The sequence below is a fragment of the Polyodon spathula genome, chromosome 14 (assembly GCF_017654505.1).
Source record: "Polyodon spathula isolate WHYD16114869_AA chromosome 14, ASM1765450v1, whole genome shotgun sequence".
Lineage (NCBI taxonomy): Eukaryota > Metazoa > Chordata > Actinopteri > Acipenseriformes > Polyodontidae > Polyodon > Polyodon spathula.
The window spans coordinates 11076465-11101664 of NC_054547.1; the positions used below are offsets into that span (position 1 = coordinate 11076465).

Here is a 25200-nt window from a genome sequence, read left to right on the forward strand (position 1 = left end):
TTATTATTGACTAATAACACTATAAATAACACTATGAATAAAACTATATTCACAAACTACAAATTAAATGTGTTTATTCAAATATTCATATTTAATGCAATAAAAAGTGTTAATGACATTTAAAAGCTGCACAATGATATACCGGTAACTTTATGCAAAGAGAACAAAATGTCTGCTTGGTCACTAGCACCCCCTAGTGGTGGTAATGAGATACACAATCAAAGGCATTTTCTTTTCCAATGCCCCAAAAACCTGTTCAATCTTAATCACAATTACATTTGCAAAACAAGTACTGTTATTTTATACTAATTAAAGCAATGTGGAATAACTGTTATACTGCTGCCCAGTTAAATTATCGTAGAAAAAAGCTGTTAATACAAATAATTGTTGTTTATTAATAAAATGTTCAGTTACTAATCTCAGCAATGCAAATATTCAGATAGTTATTCAGTGCTGATTTAAAAATACATTTTAAAGTATTATACAGAAACACATTTATTATTGCAGTTATATGTGGTAAATATTTCACATGAATACTGTGTTGAACTTTAAGAGTGTAACAATGATATCAAATAAAATGAAATACAAGACCTTGAAAAATGTATTTTACATAACACTCTTTTGTAAGAAATGATATTTCTATGGATAAAACAGAGGGTCTACTGTCATTGGTCAATTCATTCCATACCGAGTTAGCGTCTCCATGGATTTATTCAATGGCAGATCTTGAAGCAAACAGTTTTGCTTTGCAAATGGGCCTTGCAGCATTTTCACAAGGTAGGATTTTAAAAAATTAAAAAAAAATAATAATACATTTTCATATATTAAAGACTGCTCTGGAACCAACCACTCCAGAAGAGCAGAGGCGTCTCTTTATGTAACAGAAGGCAGCAGTGCTGTGATTTGCCACCCACAGAGGTGTTTGTGGAATGGGAAAGCAGGGGTTTCATAACTACTGAACTCTCAGCAAAGATACTTATTAACAAAAGCCCACCGACTAATTAGGTGATGGCAATTTAAAGACAACAACTTTGTTTGATATGTTTATGGTGCTGTATAAACTGGCTTAAGATATCTGGAAATGTGCAGAGGAACACCAGCTGAAGGTACAGCTTGTTTTATTAACAAGATGATGACTGTTTTGCTGCATAGGTTTATTTTGTATTTATTGGCCATACAATTTCATCAATTTAACTCAGCAGATGTACTGCACTTTGATGTTGGTAAATACCTATATAATGAAGATTAGGTTATAAATGTCATTTTATGATCTGTATGATCTGGTAAAAACCTGTGGGAGAAGTGTATACATTACTATCCCAATACTTCTTGCAGTATAAAGAACAAACATGTTTTGTAAGTAATTGTATTCACTGGATTTACACAAATAGTATATTATTGTGCTGGTATTGATATAGTTTTGATACTGTAATATTTGGTTCTCTATAACTCTTTTAAGCAGTCTTGAATCTGTAGTTTGCTTGTTGGCTTATTGCTCAGTGCGCCACTTGATGTATCTTTTCTCAATGATAGTGTTGGATAAATCAATCTAATTTATCAATATGTCGATCCTAAATAGACATCAATACAAGTATCAATCTGATTGAATTACGGTACATTATTAATTTTGTTATGTCAAGTGCAGATCATAAATTAATACAGTTCAGTACCATTTATTTTTGTGAAGAGAGTGTTTTTATTATTATTGTTATTATTATTATTATTATTATTATTATTAGTAGTATTAGTAGTAGTAGTAGTAGTAGTAGTAGTAGTAGTAGTAGTAGTAGTAGTTTTGTGTCTAGCTATTTAACATAGCAAATAAGCAATTGCTATGCAATGTCATTGTTAACACTTGTGGGGTAAAAATTACAAGGATAAAACCTTTAAAAGGATACCTTGAAAATGACTAAATTAGATCACAAATGAAGAAATTCTTCAGAAATATTAATATTGCATTTATTTTCTGTGGTTTCATCAGCTATTAAAGCAATACAACAACAAGCAATTTCACCCACCACTAATCAACGGTATTCAGGTAGCTTGTTACAGTTACATCTTCAACCGCAGTGCAGTTTTGCAGGAACAAACCTTATTAAAAGATCCTGCAGTACTGCTGCAATGCATTATAATACACACTGTAGATAGTGTAAGAATGATAATAAAAACAGATGATTACAGCTTAACTCTGTAAGCTAGTATTTATAGTTAAAAATGCTATTTTCATAAATCTGTCAGGATATTGTTTTCAGCCTGTTTTTTTTTTGTTTTTTTTTTTCAGCCAACTTTGCATTGTAGGGACAGGTTGTTCAACAATACTATAAATAAACTGCTTTAGGACCTGAATGGAGGTTTAGTTTGTTCAGTGAAACAATTTAAACCATGGCTGGAACAATGACCTGTATAGGAAGGGTCAACTTTACCCACTCCTGATTGTCGGAACGAAAAGCATGTAATGGCTGATCTATTTACTAATATTATACACATGTTCTTGTACCATATCCTTTGCTTTGTACTCTAAATAGATCGATATGTTTGGCTCCTGTTTATAGAAATGTTTTCCTCATAACAATTAATCTGTTGCTGCTATTTAATAGAGGGTGAAATCAAATTTCCATATTTCCATAACAACAGCATTAGGAGATCATTTTATCACTTGTAGAACTGTCCTTTGCGTTAAAGTAATATGTCGTCTAGAGTTAATCATGCTGCATGCATAATAATTACTGTGGGGCTGTTGAAACTAAATCTGTTTGTGAACAGATCTTTGATCTTGAATGCGCATTGACGCTGTACTAAAAGGATGTGGGTCATACTGAGAGAGGAGATGAAAACTCAATAGGCTGGCTGAAAGCTTTGAGGGCTGGATGGTTAGATGGAGGCTCTTCCTACACTGGAAGTGTTGCCAGTGCATATGCATGCAGTGTGTCTGTTTAACATGATAGGCGTGCTTCAGGGCCGCATTGAGATTGTTGCTTGTGTGATGATCAAAGCTTGCATGCCAATAGCTCTCGTCTTTTCGAGTTCAGTTCACTTATTCCCTTTGAATTGATAGATCCAACCGCAAAGCCCTATTTACAGCATGCATTCAGCATAGTCTATTTGACACACAAAATACTGGTAAGTTGGACTGAGATGATTTCCTTCTGGCTGATCTGTATGAAGTTTCTGGTAGGTAATCGTTAAATGTTGTGTCATATTTGTCATTGTCTGGTGAAGCTAACTGATTTCATTTATCTTGTTAACTCGTGTAGAAAACATTTTTTTTTTTTTTTAATGATTAACACTGTGTATATTGTATAATAAGATACTCGATTTCCACTGTTGCCATTTTATCTTTCAAGGAAAAAATGCTTGATTAAATGTCTTTTTTTTTCATAAACTATTTTGGAAAGCTGTAGGTGAATATTTCATAGTATTTTAATTAACTAAATAAGTGAAGGAATCTCCCAGTTTGCATGTGTCGTACAAAGCTAAATCCTGTATCCAGGTTATCTAGTTTGCAGCCAGGAAGAATGTTTGTAGCCTTTGAGCAGCATTCGTAACCCGTTCCGTAGTTTGTTCAAATTTTTTAGTTGTTTACTTAAGCATTTTTTTGCTAATGAATATAGTTGCCAACAGGAATAGGATATGCATTAATGGCAGGTGTCTGCTTCTGCATGGACAATAAAAAAGCTAATTTTACTCACCTGTTGTCCTGAAAAAAAAAGAAAGTTGTATTCTTAATAGTGTGGAGACCTGAGTTTAAAGATCAGGAACATTGGACAGTAGAAGGATCTGGCTTATAAATGCAGTATTACAGCCTAGCTGCCTGTGTAGGAGTGTTTTTGTATACGTTCTTGTGTGATCCTTTTTGGACACCAAGAATTAAAAGTTGAAAGAAGACAATATTACATTTGAAATACCTGAAAATGAAGCCAAAACTGAAATAAAATACATGCATACATACATTACCTACACATATATACATTATTTTTTTATTGTGGCTAAATTGCTGCCATTATGCTTGTGAAGAAATGGATCTGGTCACACTGGTGTTGGTATTATATGTCATCTTTCTTTTATCTCTGTTCCATCTTCTGCTCCCAGAGGGTTAAGTTCTGGTTTGGTGGCATTCTGTAACTTGGTGAGGGCATCAGGATGACATCACTGTCCGTGTTTTTGTTTGAATGATCCCAGGGTGAATCATGATCAACTGTGACACAGTCTCAGGCTGAGGCAGCACAGGGAACAGAAACAGCATCTAACTGAGCTAACTGAATACTCAGAGCTTTGCAAGAGACAGCAGTGTTGTGCAGGTACAGGTGCTTTATTTGTTTTTATTGGTTTTATTTAAAAATGGCCTTACATCATGGAATGTTTAAAAAATAAAAAAAATTGCTTTTTTTTCTGCTCTGAACAAAACAATGCAACCAAATTGACATGATGTTGTCAATCAAGTGAAGTGTTTTACAAAATGCTTAGAAATGTTTAGAAATGACTAGAATAATGTACAGCAAAGAACCTATAGAAAGTAATAGAAAGGTATCTTCTCTCATTTTCTAGTAGTTTTGTTCAGCAGTTAAAGGATTTTGATGTGAACTATTTTATTGTCCACTGGTCTCTGGGGTGAATGTGTGATTGCAGCATGGTGTTAGAAGGGGGTAACATACTGACAATAAGTTGACTCTGAAATGAACCGTTACACCACACAAGTTTATTGTGATTCGGAGAATCATTTGCGCTACATCAATGGCTTCCCTCATTAGGACACCAAGATGAATATGGATTTGGATAAAGTGTTAGATCTTGACAGAAGATTTATTATTTTAATGAACACAGCACTATGCGTTCAATAAAGTATTGCTGAATTCAGTTTAGCACCGTTTTGAACCAGCACTGTATACCCTCTTTTTTCTACTAAGTTCTAGCTGGGAAATAATCTTTCTTTTGTACTGTAATGCAGCCAGAGCACAAGGACCTTATATAATGTGCATGACGCACATAAAACAAATCCCAGTACTAACTCAGTGATAACGCTTTACAGCAAAACTATGTGTAGACCTAGGCAGCTGGGTTCTTAACACAGGAATTTTAATTGGCATATCAAAGGCCATGTTCAATTAGTCGAACTGGGAAGACCCTAAATACCCATTGGCTGCATAGTGTTTAATTGTTTCTGTAAAAGGCTACTGTCTTCTTTATTTTTTTCCTGATCAAGGAACCTTCAAGTGTTGGGAATTGGAACACATACTGTATTTACTGGCTTCTTACTGCAATTTGATTGCAGAACCTTTTATCTATGACCCGGATAAGCCAGTGGCAGGCATTACGAAGACTTTGCACTAAACTAACAAAACAAAAAATCTTGCTAAGAACTGACTGATTTAGAGTCTGTGCTGTCATTGCCAGATAAGGAGGTCAGTCAAAGCCAGTGAGAGTGCTGGTCTAACGAGGATTCAGGCATTCTGTCTTTTGACTGGCTTTTGTTCTTAAGGAGGCATGTCAAAGCAACCCATTTTAATTTGATCCCAAAGTTTGGATCAATAGTGTTGGGGTGACTGTTGAGAACCTGTTTAACCAGTGCATCCAAGAACCATCACAATCAGAATGGAAACCTTTCTTTACAACTTTAAATCTACAGTAGGCCAATAGGCTGGGACTCAAAGTCCTGTTTGAAACACTTGAACATTTTAAGATGAATGTATTGTACTCTATTCTATTACAATAAACCATTGTTGCCTCTGGATGACAAACTAAATAATTGAGAGGGGATTATGAAAAAAGGGAATATGCTTTTAGCATTCCTTAAAGCAAATCAAAAAAAAAATGCAGAAGGGTTATCATCTGGTAACTCATTCTTCCTGACCTGAGGACCACTATATAATACATTCATAGTCAGCCTGCAGCAAGATGATTGAGGTCTACTCAGTCCCTCTCAGGAATGGCTCTTTGCCTGACCAGTGAGAACTTAAACACTGTCCGTATTAATGGTGAGCCAGCTCAAGTATGCTGCTGGGTACAATTTTAATCCTGTAGTATTTTGTTATTTACAGTTTCATTCTGTTGGATTTCATTTCTGCTTAACTATGCATGACCTACTTTTTGCAGTTGTTTGGGCAAGGAGATAGATCAAAATTTACTACACACAGGAGAGGGGGGTTTGCATTCAGGTTTATCTAAATCTAAAGATGATTTTCACAGAAACTCATTATTGAACTCATTATTTCAAAACTTCACTGGTATTGCTGGAAAACTGTCTGGGAATATATATATATTTTTGGGGGTAGGTGGAGCTGGATATTTACATTAGGGTTCAGAGGGTTTAGTGATGGCCATACCACTTTGTTACACTGTTGGATTCTGTTTGCCAGCAGGGTAGAAAAGTAAGAAATAATACCAAACATCATTTGATTTGAACTAAACAAGACCTCAATGTTGAACCATCACAGGCATCAAAATTACAAAATAAAACAGAGGCAGCTGATGGAATACATTTTTTGGTACATTGTGTTAGTCCATACAATTCCACATCTCTTATCAATGAAGAACAGATAGATGCATCACTCCTTATATCCAATATCCTAACAAAAAGCTTAATTTCACTACTTTGAACATAGCTGTCTTGTATTAAAAAAAAGTATATTCAAATCAGTGTAATCACTTTTATCCCTGACGGCTCAAAGATAGATCAGTGATATTGTTTAAATGAAATGCATGGAAACTTTTAGCTTCCAGAACATCTAGCATGATTAACAGTTTTGTGCATTCTTTAAACTGCATTTCACAGAGAGCATTTCAATGTGATAAGCTTGTAGTCCCACCTCTACAGCAACAGAAGAAGAGAAGTTCAGTGAATACATTAAAGTGCTCTCTTGGCATCACAGATATTCATTTTTCACAGAGAAGGGATGATGTTCATTTCTGAGCGGCTGCTGTACATTCAGCAGCTTTTGTGTGAACTGTAAGCCACTGGCTTAATGTAAATGATATTCCAGGTTTATATTAGTGCAACCAGAAGCCTCTACATGAAATAAACAGGTACGTTATTTGACATTCTATAGTTTATGTATGCTGTATTCTGTTTTCTATCAGGAATTGGTTTAAAATGCTTAAACTACATGTATATGTAAGGAAGGCTGAGTTAAGCTGAGGCGTATGATGCGACTAAGGGAGCTGTATAAGAGACATGCTATGCTGCTGACAAATTTTGGTCACTAGATGCAGAGGAAAAGCTTAAGATGTTTACAGGATGTTGTTTAATGATGGCTTCAGTGATCATTAAGTGTATGATTAAATGCAAATGTAAATGTTTTTTTTGTTTTGTTTTAACTTGTTTTTTTAGAGAGGCACAGCTGAGGTGAAAAGGACTGATGGAATTGAACTGATAAACAACTGCAGCATTACTCAAAATCTGAAAGAAAAAGAACACAAATACCACTCTGCAACTGTAACCATGGAGACAAGCCAGCTATCAGAAATGGCAACTGAAAGTGACTGTAAAATGGATTCTGTAGAAACAGAAAAGCTTGAAAATAAAGACATGTTTAGAGAAAGTGAAGATGTTAGTTTCCACACAGAAATAAAGAAAACCATCCAAGAAACAGAAGTTGAAACCGTAATAGGAGAACAGGAAAGCAGGAAATTAACAGAAATTACCTTTCAAGAGGAGGCTGTGCATGCAGACATGGATTTAGAGGAGCTTCATCAAACAGAGTCTGTCGCTTCCTCAGCGTCTGACACCACTTCCAGTGCTGGCAGCGTTTGTGAAACTGAAATCAGACACATAGAAAAAGAACCAGGTCATCAAGGCCAGTTAGATAATGACACTATGACAGTATCTTCAGATTGTCATGTTAAGGAAGTAAAGGAATCTGTGGAGCACAGCACCATCCTAGAAAATGATTTGCATGAAGAAATGGAGGATTCAGCTTTAGAGCACTGTATAAAAGAGGAAGCGCTTTCTGATGTGTCTACTGAAGAAGTTGAAGCCTCTGAACTAATTGCCAGTTTACAGGAAGAAATAGCTGCTGTGTCTTCAGACAATGAGATTGATGACAAATGGAGGAGCATTTTCACTTCTACTGTTAATAAAGAAAATGAGGATTTGTTCTTAGGCACAAATATCCAGGTGAAAACTACAGAACAATCTGTTGAGGAGACAGAGAGCAATGGACCAAGCCCACAGGAAATAAAACAAGAGACTCAGAGGGAAGCCCCAACCACTGAGAAAAACAATGCAGATGTTGACAATGAGTTTGAAGGCAAACGTGAACATGTTTTTCAAAAAGAGGAAGATTCAAACAATTCTTCTTCACCATTAGACATTCACCAGGATGAGCTATCTGAGGATAACAATAAAAAAGTCAAAGAAGACCCAAGTCAAACCTTTAAGCAAAATCCACACCCATCACACACCAGTTCACATGATCCTACCAAGAAGATTCCCAAAGACTATTGCGTAGTTGAAGAGTCACAAAATGAAAATGTAGACATGGAACATGTTGATTTTGTAGTTGCACGAAAACAGTGGTTGAAGATGGAGGAGTTGACAAAATGCCAGAGCTGCAATTCTCCAGTCAAGCAAAGTAAGTGCCAGGGAGGTCATAGCTTTTTGCACACTCCTGTTAGAAACATTGAAAAACCTGTGACAAGTAAAGAGAACAGAGAGGCACACAAACGACAAGTAAAAGATGTGGGGGTAGGAAGTTTTGATATAATGATGGGTGAGAATTTAGGAAAAAATGACTACCAGCAAATTCTCTTCAGTCCTTCCTCAGAAGATTCTGGTTTGGATGATTCCAGTTCCAGATCCACCTATGATGATACAAGTTTAACAGCCACTGACACACTGGTGTCTCCAATATCAAATCAAGAAACTCCAATTGAAAAGGAGATCCGGCAGGCTTTAGAGAGAGAAGTGAATTTAAGGCGTGAAAGGGGGATTTCACAGCCAGTTGTCTCAAATGAATATATGGAGATTAAAACCAAACCCTCTCTTCTCCACCAAGGATCTGATCATCCTAAAGGAACAACCAAGCAATTTGCTGAGCTGCAGATGCAGAGAGATATTTTACTGGAGTGCAATAGAGAACATGACCTTGTTCAGCAAGGAAAGGTCAGAGGCAAGTATGACAGAGGACTGTCCCAGGAAATAGAGGAGAAAAGAAAGATACATCAAACACAAGGTCAGTGTAAAATGCAGAGGTCACTGTCACATGGGCCTCTATATCATGAGTTGTCTGCAGAAAACGTTATTATACTGGAACATGATTCCTTTCTCTCCCCTGCAAGACAATGTAGGAAAGATCGTCCCGTTTCTCCTGTACGCAAGAAACAAAACGAGTGGCCCCAAGAGACAGCAAATGTGATCATACTAGAAACATCAAACCTGATCATACGCAGTGCATCCGAGTTTTGTCTATCTGCTGCACAAGACAGCCAAGAAAATACTATTCACAGCAACCCTTTCTTCAAGCTACGTTCTAGGAGTTCTCTGTCTCTAGTCGACCAAGAGATTAAAATAGCGACACAGAGAGAAGAAGAATTACAAAGACAAAGGGCCAGTCTTTATTCAGATGAGAAGACCGGATACAGCACTGTACTGGCATCTCCAAACTTACTGGACCCCTTCTCGTTTGATAAAGCAGGTAAGAAATCAATGTTCGCAGAAAGACTGAAATCATAACATTAATTTAAGATTACTCAACGATCTATGGAAGATTCTTGGCATGTTGGCCAATACCCAAATAAACTGCCAAGTGCATTTTTAAACCTTTCTTCTGTTGTCAAATCTAATTTCACAGAAATGCCTTTGAGATGTAGATCCTCCCCTTCATCACCTATGAAATCTGCATTTAAAAACATGGACCAATCACCTCTGAGGTGTGATAATAAGGTTAGTAAAATATTTTTTTTCATTGGGCACACCAACAGCTAGGATAATGTATCTAAATTCATAAAAAAAAAAAAAAAAAAATAAAAAAATTAATCGTTGTCAGTTAGGCCTCTTTGCAACCAATTGTCAATATCAGAAATTAAATTACAAAAGTTGAAATATTTATACAATTACACAACCATCTCTCAGCAGTTTCTGGAAGCTGCAGCAGGGCCCCGTCGCAAGAGTGAAATGGCACTTCGCTGGGAGGCTGGGATATTTACCAACAATGAGTAAGAAGAAAATGTGCAGGAAAAACAACCCTTGTTAAGTTTTAAGGATATCTCATTTAAACTGTTTTCTCAAGAAAAAAAAAACCCAGTAAAAGTTGCTTTTGTAGTTTTATGATATGCATGTTATTAAGAGCTTAGCTAAAACAGTATTTGAGTGCAGTAGTTGTTTTGTAAATCGTACATGTGCCAATAAGCTTGTGTGTCATTGATATTTGATATATACAGTAGTTTCAAAAAATTATTTACGCATTTTCTTCAGTTACAGCATATAGTGTTATAGCTGTGTTAAAATAGCTTTATCTCCAAATGGTACTTTTGTGAGATTTGTGAGTTTATTTAGGCATCGTTTAAAGAGCTTGTTACCCCAAAACTACAAGAAAGTATTTGGGGCATTCTACATTGTAGTGTATAAATATGCTCAATGTACAGTAAGTAGTCAACAACACTTCAATGTGGTATAATCCAGTTCAATGTGGATAGCATGTTGTCAAGCCTTTTTTTTTTTTTTTTTTTTTTTTTACTCTTGTTTAAATTAACTTTGCATCTTAAAAGTCTGAATTGTTTCCTGGACCTTCATTTAAACTAAAATCTTTACATCCACAGGTACGATCCATAAAAAAACATTAAACATTTAAAAGGAAAAGGGTTTTCAAGATGCACATTTTGCCGGTCAAAAATGTCATATTTTAAAGTGTTTCACTTTACCATGGTATATTTTACCAGGGTATATTAACAGACATGAACTTAACTATCACCACATTTTCCATGTGTGTCGTAGCTAACGTGGGCTCACTTGTGCATTTTTCTTACACTGCATCTATTTTTTAATGTAAGCACTACCATTAAACAATCTTAGCATTCAGTGTGTGGTTTAGCATTGTGGCATTTGATATTGTTTAAAGATGCGAACCCGGTATGGACCTTATCCTTTTAATATTTTGTTTTCTCTTGTGGTGGAGCGTTCATGCAAAATAAAAAAAAAACTCTTGAACTTCATTGCTTTGGTCTTTAATTACACGGCAAGTTGCAAGCTTTAGCTCACTCAGTACATGTAATCAAATTGGAAGTGAATCTGGAGACAGAAGTTTGGTTGGATCTGCATTTGTGAATTATATAAAGGTAGACACCGTTCAGGGGATCAAGCAAATCTTTACAATAGGCACTGATGTGATTTTAAGGAAATGTGAAGGCAGTTGTGTTCAACACCACAAGACAAACTCCATTATCTTTCTAGAGATCAACGTTACTGTCACATTTACAGATTAGGCAAAAAGGAAAGTATAATTATGAATATTAAACTTTCCTTGGTAGCTGAGGTATATTGAGTGGAAACTAAAAACACAAAGTTTGAAATTAATCTTCCACAATGTAAAATACATCGTTTTATGCTTTGATACTAATTAAATAACAAATGTACTTAATTGTAAAGATTGAGAGAGAAGTACAACATTTTGTGTAAGCCTACTTGAATTGTTTTTGCACTTTCATAAAACAAAATATAATACTAAAAGGTGCAAAAGACAAAAAAAAAAAAAAAAAAAACCCACTGGCGCTAGATTCTCTACTTTTTACTCCAAATTAGCTAGATTATTATTATTTTTATTTTTTTTTATTTTATTTTATTTTATTTTTTTTTTTTTAAGTTTCAGGGGGAAAAATAGTACTGCTTATAATAGCTTTGGAGAATTTTGCAATGGTCCTTCAAATGGATTAAAAACACATCAGAAAATGTTTTTCAGACAAACATAAGTTTTCAAAGTGACTTGCGTTGCTCTGGATTGATCAGCATATTTGTCCAGCCACAGATGATGTGATTCTGATCAAAAACCAGAGGCAACTCATAAAACAGCAACACATGTTATCTTTGAGATGAAAGTAATTTACAAAATATGGTTTTGTTTAGTTGATTTGCCCCCCCCCCCCCCCCCCCCCCCCCATCAGATGGAATATTGCCAAATGACTTAAAATAATTCATATAGTCCTATTGTAGATACAATACAACATAGCACCACAAAGCACTTGTCAGGATTTCTGAGAGAAACATTTCCATACAAAAAAAAAAACAGACCATTCAAATTACGCTTCACCTTGTTCTGTAGTCTATTTACATTTGCTTAAGGAAAAGAAAATTATTTCATTACTTAGGACTTCAAAAAGTACATCTGGTTCCAGGACGGGTCTGATTCTTCACGCAGGAAAGTTCACATTTTGAAAACGTTTCTGTCTTGAGCCCAAGATTGTATTTTAGATGTAATTGATTGCAGCTAGGAATGCACTCAGAAATGCTGCGTTTCCACAGATGTAGACAGTTAAAACAATCTTCTTAATCATATGCCCCTATGAGGAAAGGAAAGAAATAAGATAAATCATTTATACACAATAAATTCATAGCCACCTTCAAGTAACTAAATTGCCACATTAACAGAAGTTGTATGACAGCTATGGTAGTCTTAAGTTGTTTTAATTATTTGTTATTCTCTTGTTCACTGGAGTAGAAGCCTTACCTCAGTCTCGCCTAATGCCGAATCTATAATTTCCACTTCATCGTCTTTCACATTCTTAGCTGTAAAAGAAACAGAATATTATTTACATGCAGATATTCACATTTTATTATATTACCAAACTAAGTAAAAATGGTATCGTTTTTTTTGAGCAATCAAGCTTTGAAAAAAAAAAGAAAAAAAGGAAGGATATCCAAGGTTTTAAAATCTATTTTCCACCACTGATTATATTAGCATTACCACTGGACCTTTTATCTAAATTCAGGTTATACAAACACTTCAAATACACACTACAGATAAGCTGCATCTTGGTACCTGTGCAGTAGGTCATATAGTTTGACTGTATCTAGACCACTGGAGTGAGTTTGAACACAGGAAACTATTAGGATCCAGCCATATCTTTTCATCTTTTTGAAATTTTGCATATCCAAAATAAAAAAAATAAGAAAACAACCACACATAAACTAAGGACCAAATGATATTCACCAGAAGAAAAGGAGGACCAGTGAAGATACCGCATGCAAGAGGTAAGATTTGATGGTTGGTTTTATAAACTTCTATGTTAAAAATAAATACATAAAAGTAATGTCAATGTATTAACAAGCAGCTCTGGTAATGTAAAATGAAATATATACAGTAGAACCTCATTTATCCGCACCCCAGCGTAGACAGTGCCAATGTAGACTTAACGCTCGCGGTGCGCGCCCACACACTCACCCACACATTCACCCACACAAAGACGCACGCGTCAGTCTAAAACCTGTGGAGCAGACGTCAAGACATCAGTGCTACAGATGCAGGGATTCATTTCTTGGTATGAACAGCAGAAGGATGCCGATTCTGTAAAATCAGTTCTCCTGAGGCAATTATTTAAAGCCCAGTAAACATATTTTGCCTCACTGAAACAAAAGACTATGATGGACTTTCCCAAGGTTCGAAAGAACGACTTGCAGCAGTGAACTGCTTAAAAAAGCTATTATTTTGGTACATACTTTGTTGAAATGTAAAAAAAAAAAAAAAAAAAAAAAAAGTTAAAATTGCACAGCAGGCCTGTTTATCTAGTTTTAAAGTAAAATAAATAAATAAAAATTGTATATTTTGTTTGAAATCCCAGAAAACTAACAGCACTTAACGACCCTTATTTAATATTAACAGGTGGAATAAATATGTGATAACACCTTGTAATATTTCTAGCTGCTAGACATATACGACTTAGTTTGTATTAAAATTGTGAGCTCAGATGGGCTAAATAGCTTATTCCTGTCATAAAATGTCTTATGATCATGCAGCTTTGTAGTATTTTTATTTATTTATTTATTTGATTTATTTTGGTAACAGAAAAAGCTAGGGAAACGGGGTTAGCGGTGCATTGCATTTTGAAAAGATTTTGCTAGGAGTAACACTGTCAGCATAACATTCGTCCATCTTTTCAATATACTGCACACACCTTCAGTAAATGCTAATTTGGTTTACATTACTAGTTTCTGTATTTTATTAATTTTATTCTAGTCACACGCAAAGCTACGTAATTTATCCGTGGATTTCACATATCCGTGGACCTGTGTTCCCCTCAAGCGCATGGATAAATGGAGTTCCACTGTGTACCAGTGAGTGAGTGTTCAACACATTCTATAAAACATTTGCAATAGGTAAATCAGTAATTTCACAAACCTTTTCGAATTATGAAAAGATTGTGTAACTCTAGGAGGAGTTCTGTTAATATGTGCCAGGTTACAAACCCAGACAGAAGGATAGTATCCCAGGGATCAGGAAGGTCTAGAGCCGGCAGATCCATCCCCAAGAACACTGCTGCAACTGAAGAGCACAGGGAGATAAACCAGAAACCTTGTTTTCAGTTCAATGTTTTAGCATATTTATAAATCAGCGGCGGATCTAAATACTACCATTATTTGTAGTAAATCTGCTGTTTTTTTTTTTCCTCGGAGGTAATGTATTGATCCCATTCATAAACACTGCTACATACAAAAAAGTGAATTATATTATATATATATATATATATATATATATATATATCTATATATATATATTATATATATATTATATTATATATATATATATATATATTAAGTAGCTAGATCTGGTCATGGACAGACCTAAAAACGAGATAATTTTCATCTGTGGGAGTAAGTAGTTACCTTGTTTCTCTGAAGGTTACTGTTGGAAGCAAAAGAGAAAAACACAGCACGTGGGATAATTACAAAACACAGCCTCAGTTAAATCTAAATCAAACACTGCTTTAAATAACAAAAAAAGAATCACCAGCGATTATTCTGGAAATCGTTCCAGTACCCCAGTGTGTCCAGTTAAATATCAGTCTCCTGTGGGAGAATCAGAGGTTTATCGTTAGAGATGTAACTTCTGAACACTCTACTTCTATCTTTACATCCCAACACACAAACCACTGAAAACTAAAGCTAAAGAAAATTTGAGATAACCATGTTATACATATTTTTTATGGCACACATTACTGGGATAGGAGACGTTTATTGTATTATTCGTTTATTTATTTATTACCTTGGGGTATTGGGGTGGGGCCTGAAAATGGCCATGACAAGCTGAAGAACCGCTAGAGCCATCACAGTGCATCCAAGGAAAGGATGGGCCCCTGCATGCTTAACACAACATAAAGGGATACAGAAAATACAAGATCCTGCAAGCATGTCTGCAATATGTGCAATACCTGCAAATTAGAATCACATTTCTATGACGAATTCACATTCCTTGGTTCATTTTTTCCACAAAACAAAAGTTACTGTAGTACATCACATACAAAATGAAGCACACATCTACCACTGTGTTTGTATATGGGTGTCTAATATCCATGGTTAAAATGTAAAATTATGGATACAGACAGCTGACCGAATCTAGTTGGGGTTAAGTTCCATGATAAAATTTGCCAATAGATTATACAGGTTTGGAACTGCATAATCAATAATTCAGGAAATACAAAATATTGTATCATCTGATGGGGGGTACATCATTTGAATTATCTTATGTGATAATGACAACTACTGCAGCATCTTGGAAAACCCATCAGTTAATTATCACATATTCTAGTTACTTACTTTGCTCCAGCCTCCTCTGTAAACAAATGGCAGGATAAATGCAATACATGTGAGCAGCACTGTGGAAGACATTAATGTACGATGCACCTGCCACAGGGAAAAAAAAGATTGTTTAGTTCATATTTTTATTGGTAAAAAGAATTTTGTGAAGTACCTAATGCATATAAAATAAAAATGTCTTTATATAAATGACCACCTCTAAACAGGTCACATTTCCTTTAAATTACTATTGGTAACAGAATCACAATGGACACAGCACAGTAATATCAGGAAACATCGTTTGTGAAATACTGAACAGGTGTTAATGAGGCTTAAACAACTGCTCTCAATTACTGTTTAGCGATTTTGATATTTCAGATTCCACCCCCCCCCCCCCCCCCCCCCCCCCCCCCCCCAAAAGTAAATTGAATTATGCACCAAGAGTTTTGAAAACAATACTTTAGCCTGAGAACACTAGATTTGATCAGTACAAAATCAGTCACCTGAAACCAGATCTTCTGCCCAAACAGTGTTGATTCTGGCCAGAGGGGTTTTAAGAAACGAGCCACAATCACACCAATGCTAACAGTAGTCATCCATGCAACCAGCATTAAAGCGCCTGCCAGTTCATGAAATGAAGGAAAATGTAAATAAACTATTCTACAAGAAATGCATGCTTTAAGTGACAATAATACATGGTCAGGGGGTGTTAATCTTTGTTACTATACTTAATATACCATTCAATGTTATTTTCCAATTATTTACATTACACTGCAATATTTAAAAAAATGAATAATAAATTGCGGAAATGCAGCCGATTTGTCTGTAAGAGCTGGTTTCCTAGCCCCCGAGAAACAGTATTTTACCCAAAAGGCAATCAGTATGAATATATATCAATAAACTGAGACTCTCTGAATAAAGTATTCCGCAGATATTTACTGATTTCTTAGCGAGAATATTAAAACCTTATTTTTTTTTTTTTTTCAAATAAATAATAAAAGAAAATTAAACATGGGTCTCCTTGTACAGTGCAGCATACAGTTCTGTAAACAGATACTTGCCGTGGACTTTAATAATGAATGGAGAGCGAGAGCCATTTAAGTTCTCTGTAGAGCTGGTAATATATTTCTTTTCAGAAGAAATTAGTGGTTGGCGGTGATGCTTGTGAACCATACCTTAAAGCAATAAGAAAAAGAAAAGAAAAAAAATCACACACATGCCTTTCAAGTTGTCCTTTACAACATATTTAATAATTTAATATTTCACCAATTAATTACCAACTTGGTTTTAAACTGCAATTCTGATGTATTTTAATTTTCGCTTTTGAAGCCAAATTGGAGTGCCCAGCCCAGTTCTTGTATAAAATCTAGCAGCAAACAGACATGTCACTAAACACAAGGACAGTGGCTCTGTGCTGGACTTTATCCTGCATGATGTTTCAACTAAAGGTGAAGGTAGAGGAAAAAGGGCAAGGTGTAACGGACAACTGATCCACACTGCCAAGCATAAAACACTGAAACAGTAAGTTAGTTTTAATGTTCAGCAGTAATTCACATGTATCTTTCAAATAAATTTAAAAACAAAAGGCTTTTTTTTGTTGTTTTATTCATGCACAAATGCTGAAGAGTCTGACCATGTTCAGCTTTCCCATCCGCTAGGAATATGTAGTAACTTTTGTCCAGATTAAACCTGTCTTGGTCTGCTGGGACGCGAATTTCCCTTCGAAACATACACTGAATAACACCATCAGACAATCTCCAAGCCATATTCGTCAGTGTATCCTGTAACAGACACAAATAAAGGCTTTACCACATACAGGGGGTGATGTAAGTACAGGCGCAGTGCAAATAATTGTGGATGCAAAATACAAATTGGATTGCGGATTGGATCGGATCCGGCCCAATTCCAAGCTCTTTTTTTCATTTGAATGCATTTCAATATAAAATTGATGGATTAATGACAAAGTGCAAATTTAATAGTGGGTGCACAATGCCAGGTCAACACGATTCTTTACATACGCTGCATTTTTAGCGAGCGGCAAAATCAGACTTTTACGGCTGCTAAACGCGATTTAAGGCAGCACTACGGGGATTTGGCACCCGAAAATCACTTTGTGCACACCCTTACGTCACCACCACCACCACCACCCCACCCCCCCAGGATTTATATTGAAATCTGTGCAACAGAAAAGAAAAACACCACCACATCAATTCATACACTGTAGTAGCTAGATGGAGGGGCGATGACTTTATACACCACCTGCTTGCTTCACCACCAATTTGGAGTAGAACTAACGCCGAGGTGGCATCAAGTTTTCTGTTTAAGGAGTCGCAATGCATAAAACATCCAGCAGGTGAGTATATACAGTGAATTTTAATACCCGCTCTGACATCAGATCATCTCTATAAACCACTTTTGTCTAGGATTGAAACACATGATTAAAGTATGTTAGGCTAATAAAATAATATGTCAAAGAGCAGCACTGAAATAGCCAAATCTCAGTTAATCAGTAACTTCACAGGTAATTGTTAGACCTACAATTAGGTAAGATCTAACGGAAATGTTTTTGTTAGATCTTTAGGTTTTTTTAACCACTCTGCTGGTGTTCCTTTCATCCTGCAGAGGATTATAATATTTAACAGGTTTAGATACAGTATCCTACCTGCGAGTCCAGGGTGGGATGGGTTCGGCCCGTTACATAAGCTGGATTTATATTCACATAATCATCTGTCCTCACACATAAATAGACATCATCATTACCCTGAAATACAAAATAAAATACATTTGGAGGTCTGATCAGGTTTCCTTTTTTTTTTTTTTTTTAATAGCAATAGGGTCATAAATGTGATATTGTGTGCTTCAGTAATTTATACACAAATACATTTCTACTAGTATACTCACCATCCATTTATCATGGGACAGGGCAAATGAAACATACCCCTCTGTGGGGCCACTCAGCTCAAACAGCACTGAATGCTCATCGCTTGTAAATGAAAGAAAGTAACACTTTGGGTCTGTCTCAGGATCACAGCCAATTGGATCTCGCAGGCAGGACTTTGTGCTGCCACAGTCCTTCGAGCTGAACTGGTAACAGAGACATATATCATATATATATATATATATATATATATATATATATATATATATATATATATTATATATTATTGTTACTCCTTGTTACTCCTTTCAAGAAGAAACCATTTTCAGAAAGAGGTTACATGAAGTTTGCAGTACATATAGTTTTATTAAACAGCAGTCAATTCAAATGTAATAGTGGCCAAAAGTTCATGCGTAGCATGAAGAAAAGCATAAATAAAAAGTACTTCTTAAGCATCCCTTTCCAAATACAAGTAATTCCAGTTAATCAGGCGTCCTAAGACATTCCTCATACACTTCATGGGACTTTGCAGTAACTGTATAGGCCATTCCATTGGCCCTCTTGACTAAAGAGATGTTACAATGAAAACAGACTTTGTTAGCCATGGTGACGCAACTGATCCGAGTAATTTCCACACAATTAACAGACTTACTGGTTTCCTTAGAGCAGGTGACTCTGTCGTCGGCTCCACAGTTGTTATGGCCTGAGTTGGAATGGGAGTTGAATTACCCATTGAAATGATCGGACCAGGCATTTTCACCCAGTAAGTGTCATAGTGCTGAAGAACTGTAGCACTGAAATAGAAGAAAATGTTCGATCAATCGGTTAAGCATGAAGCATGTTGTTGTTTTTACCATCTGTTTAGTCCAATATCAATTACAATGGTTGTGGCTGGACCGGCTAACTGGATTTAATTATGTTTAAAGTTTAGTGCTTGACTGAAGTAGATTTAATATGAATACTTAATGCAATGTGTAATAAATGTGATGTAGAATAAAATGGGGTTGTCACTTTATTGAATAAACGAATGACTGAAATTCACCAAGAAATTTCTCACTCACAAAAACTGAACAGCGGGTGGTGCATTTGAAGGTACGTTCCAGACCACTTCAACCTTCAATTTGCCTGACTTGCTTGTGTGACTGACAGCTGAGCCCTGTAATGAATGGATTCAAATGTTATTGTCCCCCAAAAAATTATTTTACAAAGCGTTTACATCAGACCAAACCCAGTTCACTGGCATTGTTTTATACAGTATAGAAAACATTTCAAATTTTTTAAAATGAATGTTTTACCTTTATTTCTCCACAATTTAAAAGCTGAGATACAGAATGATCAACCAGAGTGAAAGAGCCAATTGCATCTCCACTCAGATCTGCTGTGTCCCGCGCTTGTATCAGAAACCCTTTAAAAGTAGACGATCCAGACAGGGTAACTGAAAGAAAAACAATATAATTAAATGCAGAACAGTTTTGATTCAATTAACACATCATACACAGCCACAAGCATCATCAGCTTGGTTTACATGCAGTTTAGAAACTCTGTCTCCGTTGTCGTGAGAATGTGAGGCAACACGCACACACATTCTAATGCCATAAGTGTGTGGTCAAAACATAGTATCGCTAAAAAGGGGTCCTTCTAGCACAAAAAAGCTGCGCAATTTGACAAATAGCAAATTCAAAAGCCATACCATATCAGCAGTGAAGATCCTGTTTATGACATAACCTCGCGCAACTCTTTAGAAGCATATTCAAATTATTAAGACGCTATAAAATATTGAGCTCCACAGTTGAGATTTCCAACAGGCTTTTTTCTGCATAAAGTACTTTAGAGGATATTTTTACAGTTAAAGTAAGAATAAAACTTTTCAAAGGTACATGGGTACTCAGTCCAGCTATTCAGGACAACGCACAATTAACTTGTGTAGAAGATTCCATAATATTATAACTGGTTTTTACAGCAATTATCATAATCACTTCCGGTTTATGATGAAGTCAGTTTTCTTACTTTTTATGGGTATATTCTGCACATTTCAATGGCAAGCAAGTGAACTGTTTATAAAATCATTACAGGGAAAAGCATTATTTCCATTGCAGTGTGAAGTATGCACAATTGCACTCCACAATACTAAATAATCAGATTAGTACTGAAATTCCACATGTAGCACAGATAACACTGATAAACATGGACGAAATTGCCGTTTCTTGAACTGAAGGTCAGAGTCTACTTTTAAAATAATAATGTTGTAAAAGATTAGGATTGTATCCCCTATTCGTAAAAGGTGACCAGCAACAGTTGTGAATTGGAAGTCACTGGACACCTAACTGGTATACAAAACCCCACCACAGGTTTACAGCAATTGGATTTATTAAATAACTTGTCCATTTGCACCACATGAGGAGTTGCCAGTAATTTCGTTCAAAGCCAATTTAGTGTGTGATTGCAGCAATATGTTATCTAATATTTAATATTTCTATAAATTGTTCCAAAATAATAAATCCAAACACTTAACTTTCCTGTCCTCAATAACCTGTATGACTCATTTAAATAGGGTTCTGTGATTAAAGAGTAAGTAGTGGGGTTCCTTAAAATAGTGTTACGCGTCCCCACGTGTTGCTACAACTGTTTAAATAACGTACCTGTAATCTGTCTTTCCATTGTTAACATTTTGACAACTGGACAGTTACAACTTTAAGGTCTGTTTCAAAGCTCTTTATAAAAAGGCCATGCTAGAGCACTAGGGTTTGAGCTCTGTCCTCGAGTCTGAATCACTGCAGAGTGATTAAAACAAAACAAACAAAAACTAACTGGCTTTTCTGTTCCGTACCACATCATGGCTCGATACTGCTGTGTTACCCATTTGACAATAAGGCCAAAAATCTTTCGCTATCAGTGCACTAGAGCGGACATTTAGAAATAATTACAGGCAAGTTTCCAAACAGTTGTAACAACGCTATATTTTTTGGAACCCCGCTACTTACTCTTTGATTGCCAGATTGATACGCAAGCCATGTTCCTTATTGAGTAAAAAATTTCACTATTGTAGACTTAGATTATCTTTTAGCCAATTGAGTCTGCTGTATGCCACAACACATGATAATAAACACAAGTCAATTCAAGACAGTGACATCACAATTGCCCACATATCACAACAATTATCAGTATTCTCTTCAACAACTTTGTCCCACTATTCAATGAAAATGCCATTAAGTTAAAAAAAAGACAACAGGTCTTTGAATGGGTCATAAAGACACAGCCTTGGCAAGTTAATGTCTGCTCGTGACAGTATTTCCTTACACAGTGTTCCCCATCTATAAACCTACATTATAGAACAACCAGACATTGCTCTTCCATTGTTTTCTGTGAAGTCAGCAGTTCTATTATAATTCAATAATGGAACAGTTGACACTAAATAACACCTGGTCTAAAACCACTGCTTTGAATGGAGGTAATTAAATAAATAACTCTTAAAAGTATAGCAGTGATAATGACATTACTGTGACGTGTTCTTCAGTAATAGTAAAACTACTGTTCAGATAAAATCACGACTCACATTATTAATTTGCAACACACCACAACAATGGCAGTATCCCTTAAGTAACAAACCTGTGCTCAGTGTTTTTGACACATACCTTTTATCTGATCTCCTGTGCTGAATTTGCTCTTATCCACAGTGACTGTGTAAGGACTGGGGAATGGCTGAGAGGGATGTCCATGCCCTGGTTTCATGCTCCTGCAGGATTCTGTTACTTTTCCGTTTTTATAGCCATTAACAGGGTCAAAAAAGATAGCTGGCACCAACAACAGGAGGAGTCCCAACATGTTCAGTTCCATCTAAAAAACAAAGATGTTTTCTTGACATAAATGTTGCAGTAATTTCATTGGTTTCTGACGGATAGAGCAATATGGAAATTAGATTGTAACGGCAGTGGTGGAATAACTATAAACGCAGTTGATAGTCTCTGAACCAAATGCTGCAAAAGAAGTCAACGAATGAAACTTCAACCCATAAAACGAACTACCCAATCTCAAGATGTAGCTCATCAGCCCACCCCACCCAAACCCAGACATGACAAATAACCCAAAAATACAATGTCTCTGTACAAGCTTCCTGATTCTATAGCATTTCAGATTCACATGTGCATGAATCATTTTGCACAATGTGTGAAGACAGCATTACCTTATGCAGAGCTTACACTTCTAAGTTGAAAAAGTTGATACTCAGAGCTTACAGTGTAGTCCTTATTCACTACGGACTGCATCACTTGCAAGCTTTCATTTAAGGCTTAGTGTTAATTCCAGGTCCTTATCACTTAAACTGCTTAACCAGAGACTTTTACATAATAAACTCAGTTTAGACCTGTACCTTGAACAACATATTTAGCAGCTACAGCAATACTCTCCCCAACCCCACCCCTACTGTAGAAATAAAGGGGAATTTATTGCATTCAGGATCAACTTTAATAAACAATTCTCAACACATATAAAACAAGACACTGGACAATCACGTTCAGTTTTTACACTGAATACCTGCTTATGAGTTACGAATTGTCCTATTAACCATCTGTTTTTCAGTGCAGTGTTGGCAAGCGTGCTGGTTTATCCAGATAGTTAACTCTTTAGCTAGTGTAGTAAAAGATAAAAGTTCATGAGACCCACCCAGGAAACCTATGACTACTGATTAGATTTTTTTTTTTTTTTTTTTAAACCACATTTGGGGGTAGGATTCTTGCAAATGGTTAAAGAAACTTTAATATCAAACCAACACTGGTTACAAACTATTTAAAATGTGACTCATAGTCAGGGTGTCACTGTAATATAATGATACTGTAAAGTAGCATTCTCATCAGTGGTGCGTTGAACCCTTTATTAGTCGGGTAAAGTAATGTCGGCAAACCTTTTCATTAGGGAATAAGTGGCAAGTTTCAACCTCCACCAAAACAAATATTATGAGCTCTGTTCCAAATCCTTAAAGCACACAAAGGAATGCTACAGACAGCACCACCTGAGAGATGTGAAGCCTGTAAAAACTAGTGAAACATCTTAAGATAATATATGCAAGGCAGACATCACTGCATATTGTAATATATCTCAGTAGAATTGCTAGTGTTCCAAGTAAAGAACTACAGTATAGTGTACAGTTTCTTAAATCTGATTTTTTTTTTTTTTTTTTTTTTTTTTTTTTTTGGGGGGGGGGGGTTTTTAATAAATACTGCTTTTTAAACATCTACAAAACAATATAATCAATATATATATCAATATAATCATTTTCATTGAAGGAATTGGCCTGACTTGAAAACTCTAGGCCTAATTAAATGATAATATTATATTCTGACTGAATTAAATAAAATGAACGCTGAACTCCCAATTCTAGTACCTCTTAATGTAGCTGCACTGACTGGTAAAATGTCTCGTAGAAAGTGCAACAACACTACTATTTCCAAACCAAACAGTATTTACAGACATTAATTCTAGCAGGTTTTTTTTTTACCAGCTAAATGTATCTTTAACTAAATGCAATGCTTCCAAATGTTGCACAAAAACAGAGCTCAGCTTTTGAATCCCACTCTACAATATAAAATTGATTAGACAAAAAAAAAAGTTATAATTAACTAAACGTCATACAACGTTTTTATGTCAATAGAAACGTTAAATATAGTTGGCAAACAGGTAGAAATGCCGCAGTGTTCAAACAGTTTAGTTGTCAGATAAAGACCCCATGCAAAGCCCCCCACGCTGTAACATTTTCCATACAGTCCAAGATCGGTTCGGTGATAATCCAAATACAAAATCAACATTAACACAAAACAAGAAAAAAAACAGTCACGTTCACTCACCCTTTAACAGTCCTTAGTTGCACTCTATTCCCCCGCTTCCTCGTTGCAGGACCTGAGAAAAAGCTTTTCGTATTTGTGGGCGGGTCGACTGACGGAAGATTGCCCAGGTGAGTTGATATAAATTACAGTACGGTAATCATCTTAATACATTTCAAGTAATTTTCTTGAAATAGTGTCTGTGTTTTTTAACAACATAGCTGACTGGTTTTATTCACCTAAGTTTGATTTATGACAACTGAGCGTATCCACACACGACCCATTGCCGAAAAAAAACAACCAGAACGTGTTACAGAAATGTAAAAGTTGTATACTGATAATATTATTGTTGGTGAATAATATAACCCTATTGCTACACAGCCTTTAAGTCATCCAGTTAATGTTAATGCTTTAAAACTGTAATACATAATTATAATTACAAATATATACATAGAGAGAGAGAGAGAGAGAGAGAGAGAGAGAGAGAGAGAGAGAGAGAGAGAGAGAGGAAAGTATTCACCAGTGCCTATAACAGGACCTGCCATGTCCTGTCCATCTGGAATAGAATATCTTTAGGAAGCGCCGTCCTTTGCCCTCACAAACATGGCGATGTTGAAAGGCTACAATACCAAAATAAATATTTTATTTCGCTTACATCAGACATATGAATAAACACACATATTTTCACAATTTTAATCGATCAGAGCGTACCCAATACTAAATTCGGCTTTCTTCTTGTCACATGGGTAGTATTCTACAGAGGTGAAAGGTTAAAAAAAAAAAAAAAAAAAAAA

General features: G+C 35.7%; 2 protein-coding genes across 6 annotated transcripts; one reads left to right on the forward strand and one right to left on the reverse strand.

Annotated features, from left to right (window-relative positions):
* The first annotated feature begins 928 nt into the window (after window positions 1–928).
* On the forward strand, window positions 929–12064 carry LOC121326967 (mitotic interactor and substrate of PLK1-like). 3 transcript variants are annotated; one of them, XM_041270643.1, is made up of 4 exons: window positions 929–1106; window positions 7325–9629; window positions 9786–9877; window positions 10067–12064. In XM_041270643.1, exons 2-4 carry the CDS (start codon window positions 7436–7438, stop codon window positions 10151–10153), a joined length of 2373 nt encoding a protein of 790 aa, XP_041126577.1. In that variant the 5' UTR covers window positions 929–1106; window positions 7325–7435; the 3' UTR covers window positions 10154–12064. The 3 variants fall into 3 exon arrangements, with proteins under 3 accessions (XP_041126577.1, XP_041126576.1, XP_041126578.1); XM_041270642.1 differs by lacking the exon at window positions 929–1106 and adding an exon at window positions 4075–4298; XM_041270644.1 differs by lacking the exon at window positions 929–1106 and adding an exon at window positions 4075–4298 and having other exon boundaries at window positions 10070–12064.
* Window positions 12065–12078: 14 nt separating this feature from the next.
* LOC121326968 (putative ferric-chelate reductase 1) lies at window positions 12079–25150 on the reverse strand. Of its 3 annotated transcripts, XM_041270646.1 has the most exons (18): window positions 25118–25150; window positions 24927–25026; window positions 24431–24482; window positions 22226–22427; window positions 19889–20028; window positions 19655–19749; window positions 19246–19387; window positions 18617–18799; window positions 18378–18476; window positions 17349–17496; window positions 16777–16890; window positions 16219–16334; window positions 15737–15823; window positions 15186–15283; window positions 14931–14989; window positions 14322–14465; window positions 12654–12712; window positions 12079–12486 (listed from the first exon to the last, which is right to left on the reverse strand). In XM_041270646.1, the coding sequence occupies exons 4-18, from the start codon at window positions 22425–22427 to the stop codon at window positions 12394–12396; spliced, it is 1779 nt and encodes a 592-aa protein (XP_041126580.1). In that variant the 5' UTR covers window positions 24431–24482; window positions 24927–25026; window positions 25118–25150; the 3' UTR covers window positions 12079–12393. The 3 variants fall into 3 exon arrangements, with proteins under 3 accessions (XP_041126580.1, XP_041126579.1, XP_041126581.1); XM_041270645.1 differs by having other exon boundaries at window positions 24431–24518; window positions 24927–25142; XM_041270647.1 differs by lacking the exon at window positions 24431–24482 and having other exon boundaries at window positions 24927–25142.
* Window positions 25151–25200: the final 50 nt, after the last annotated feature.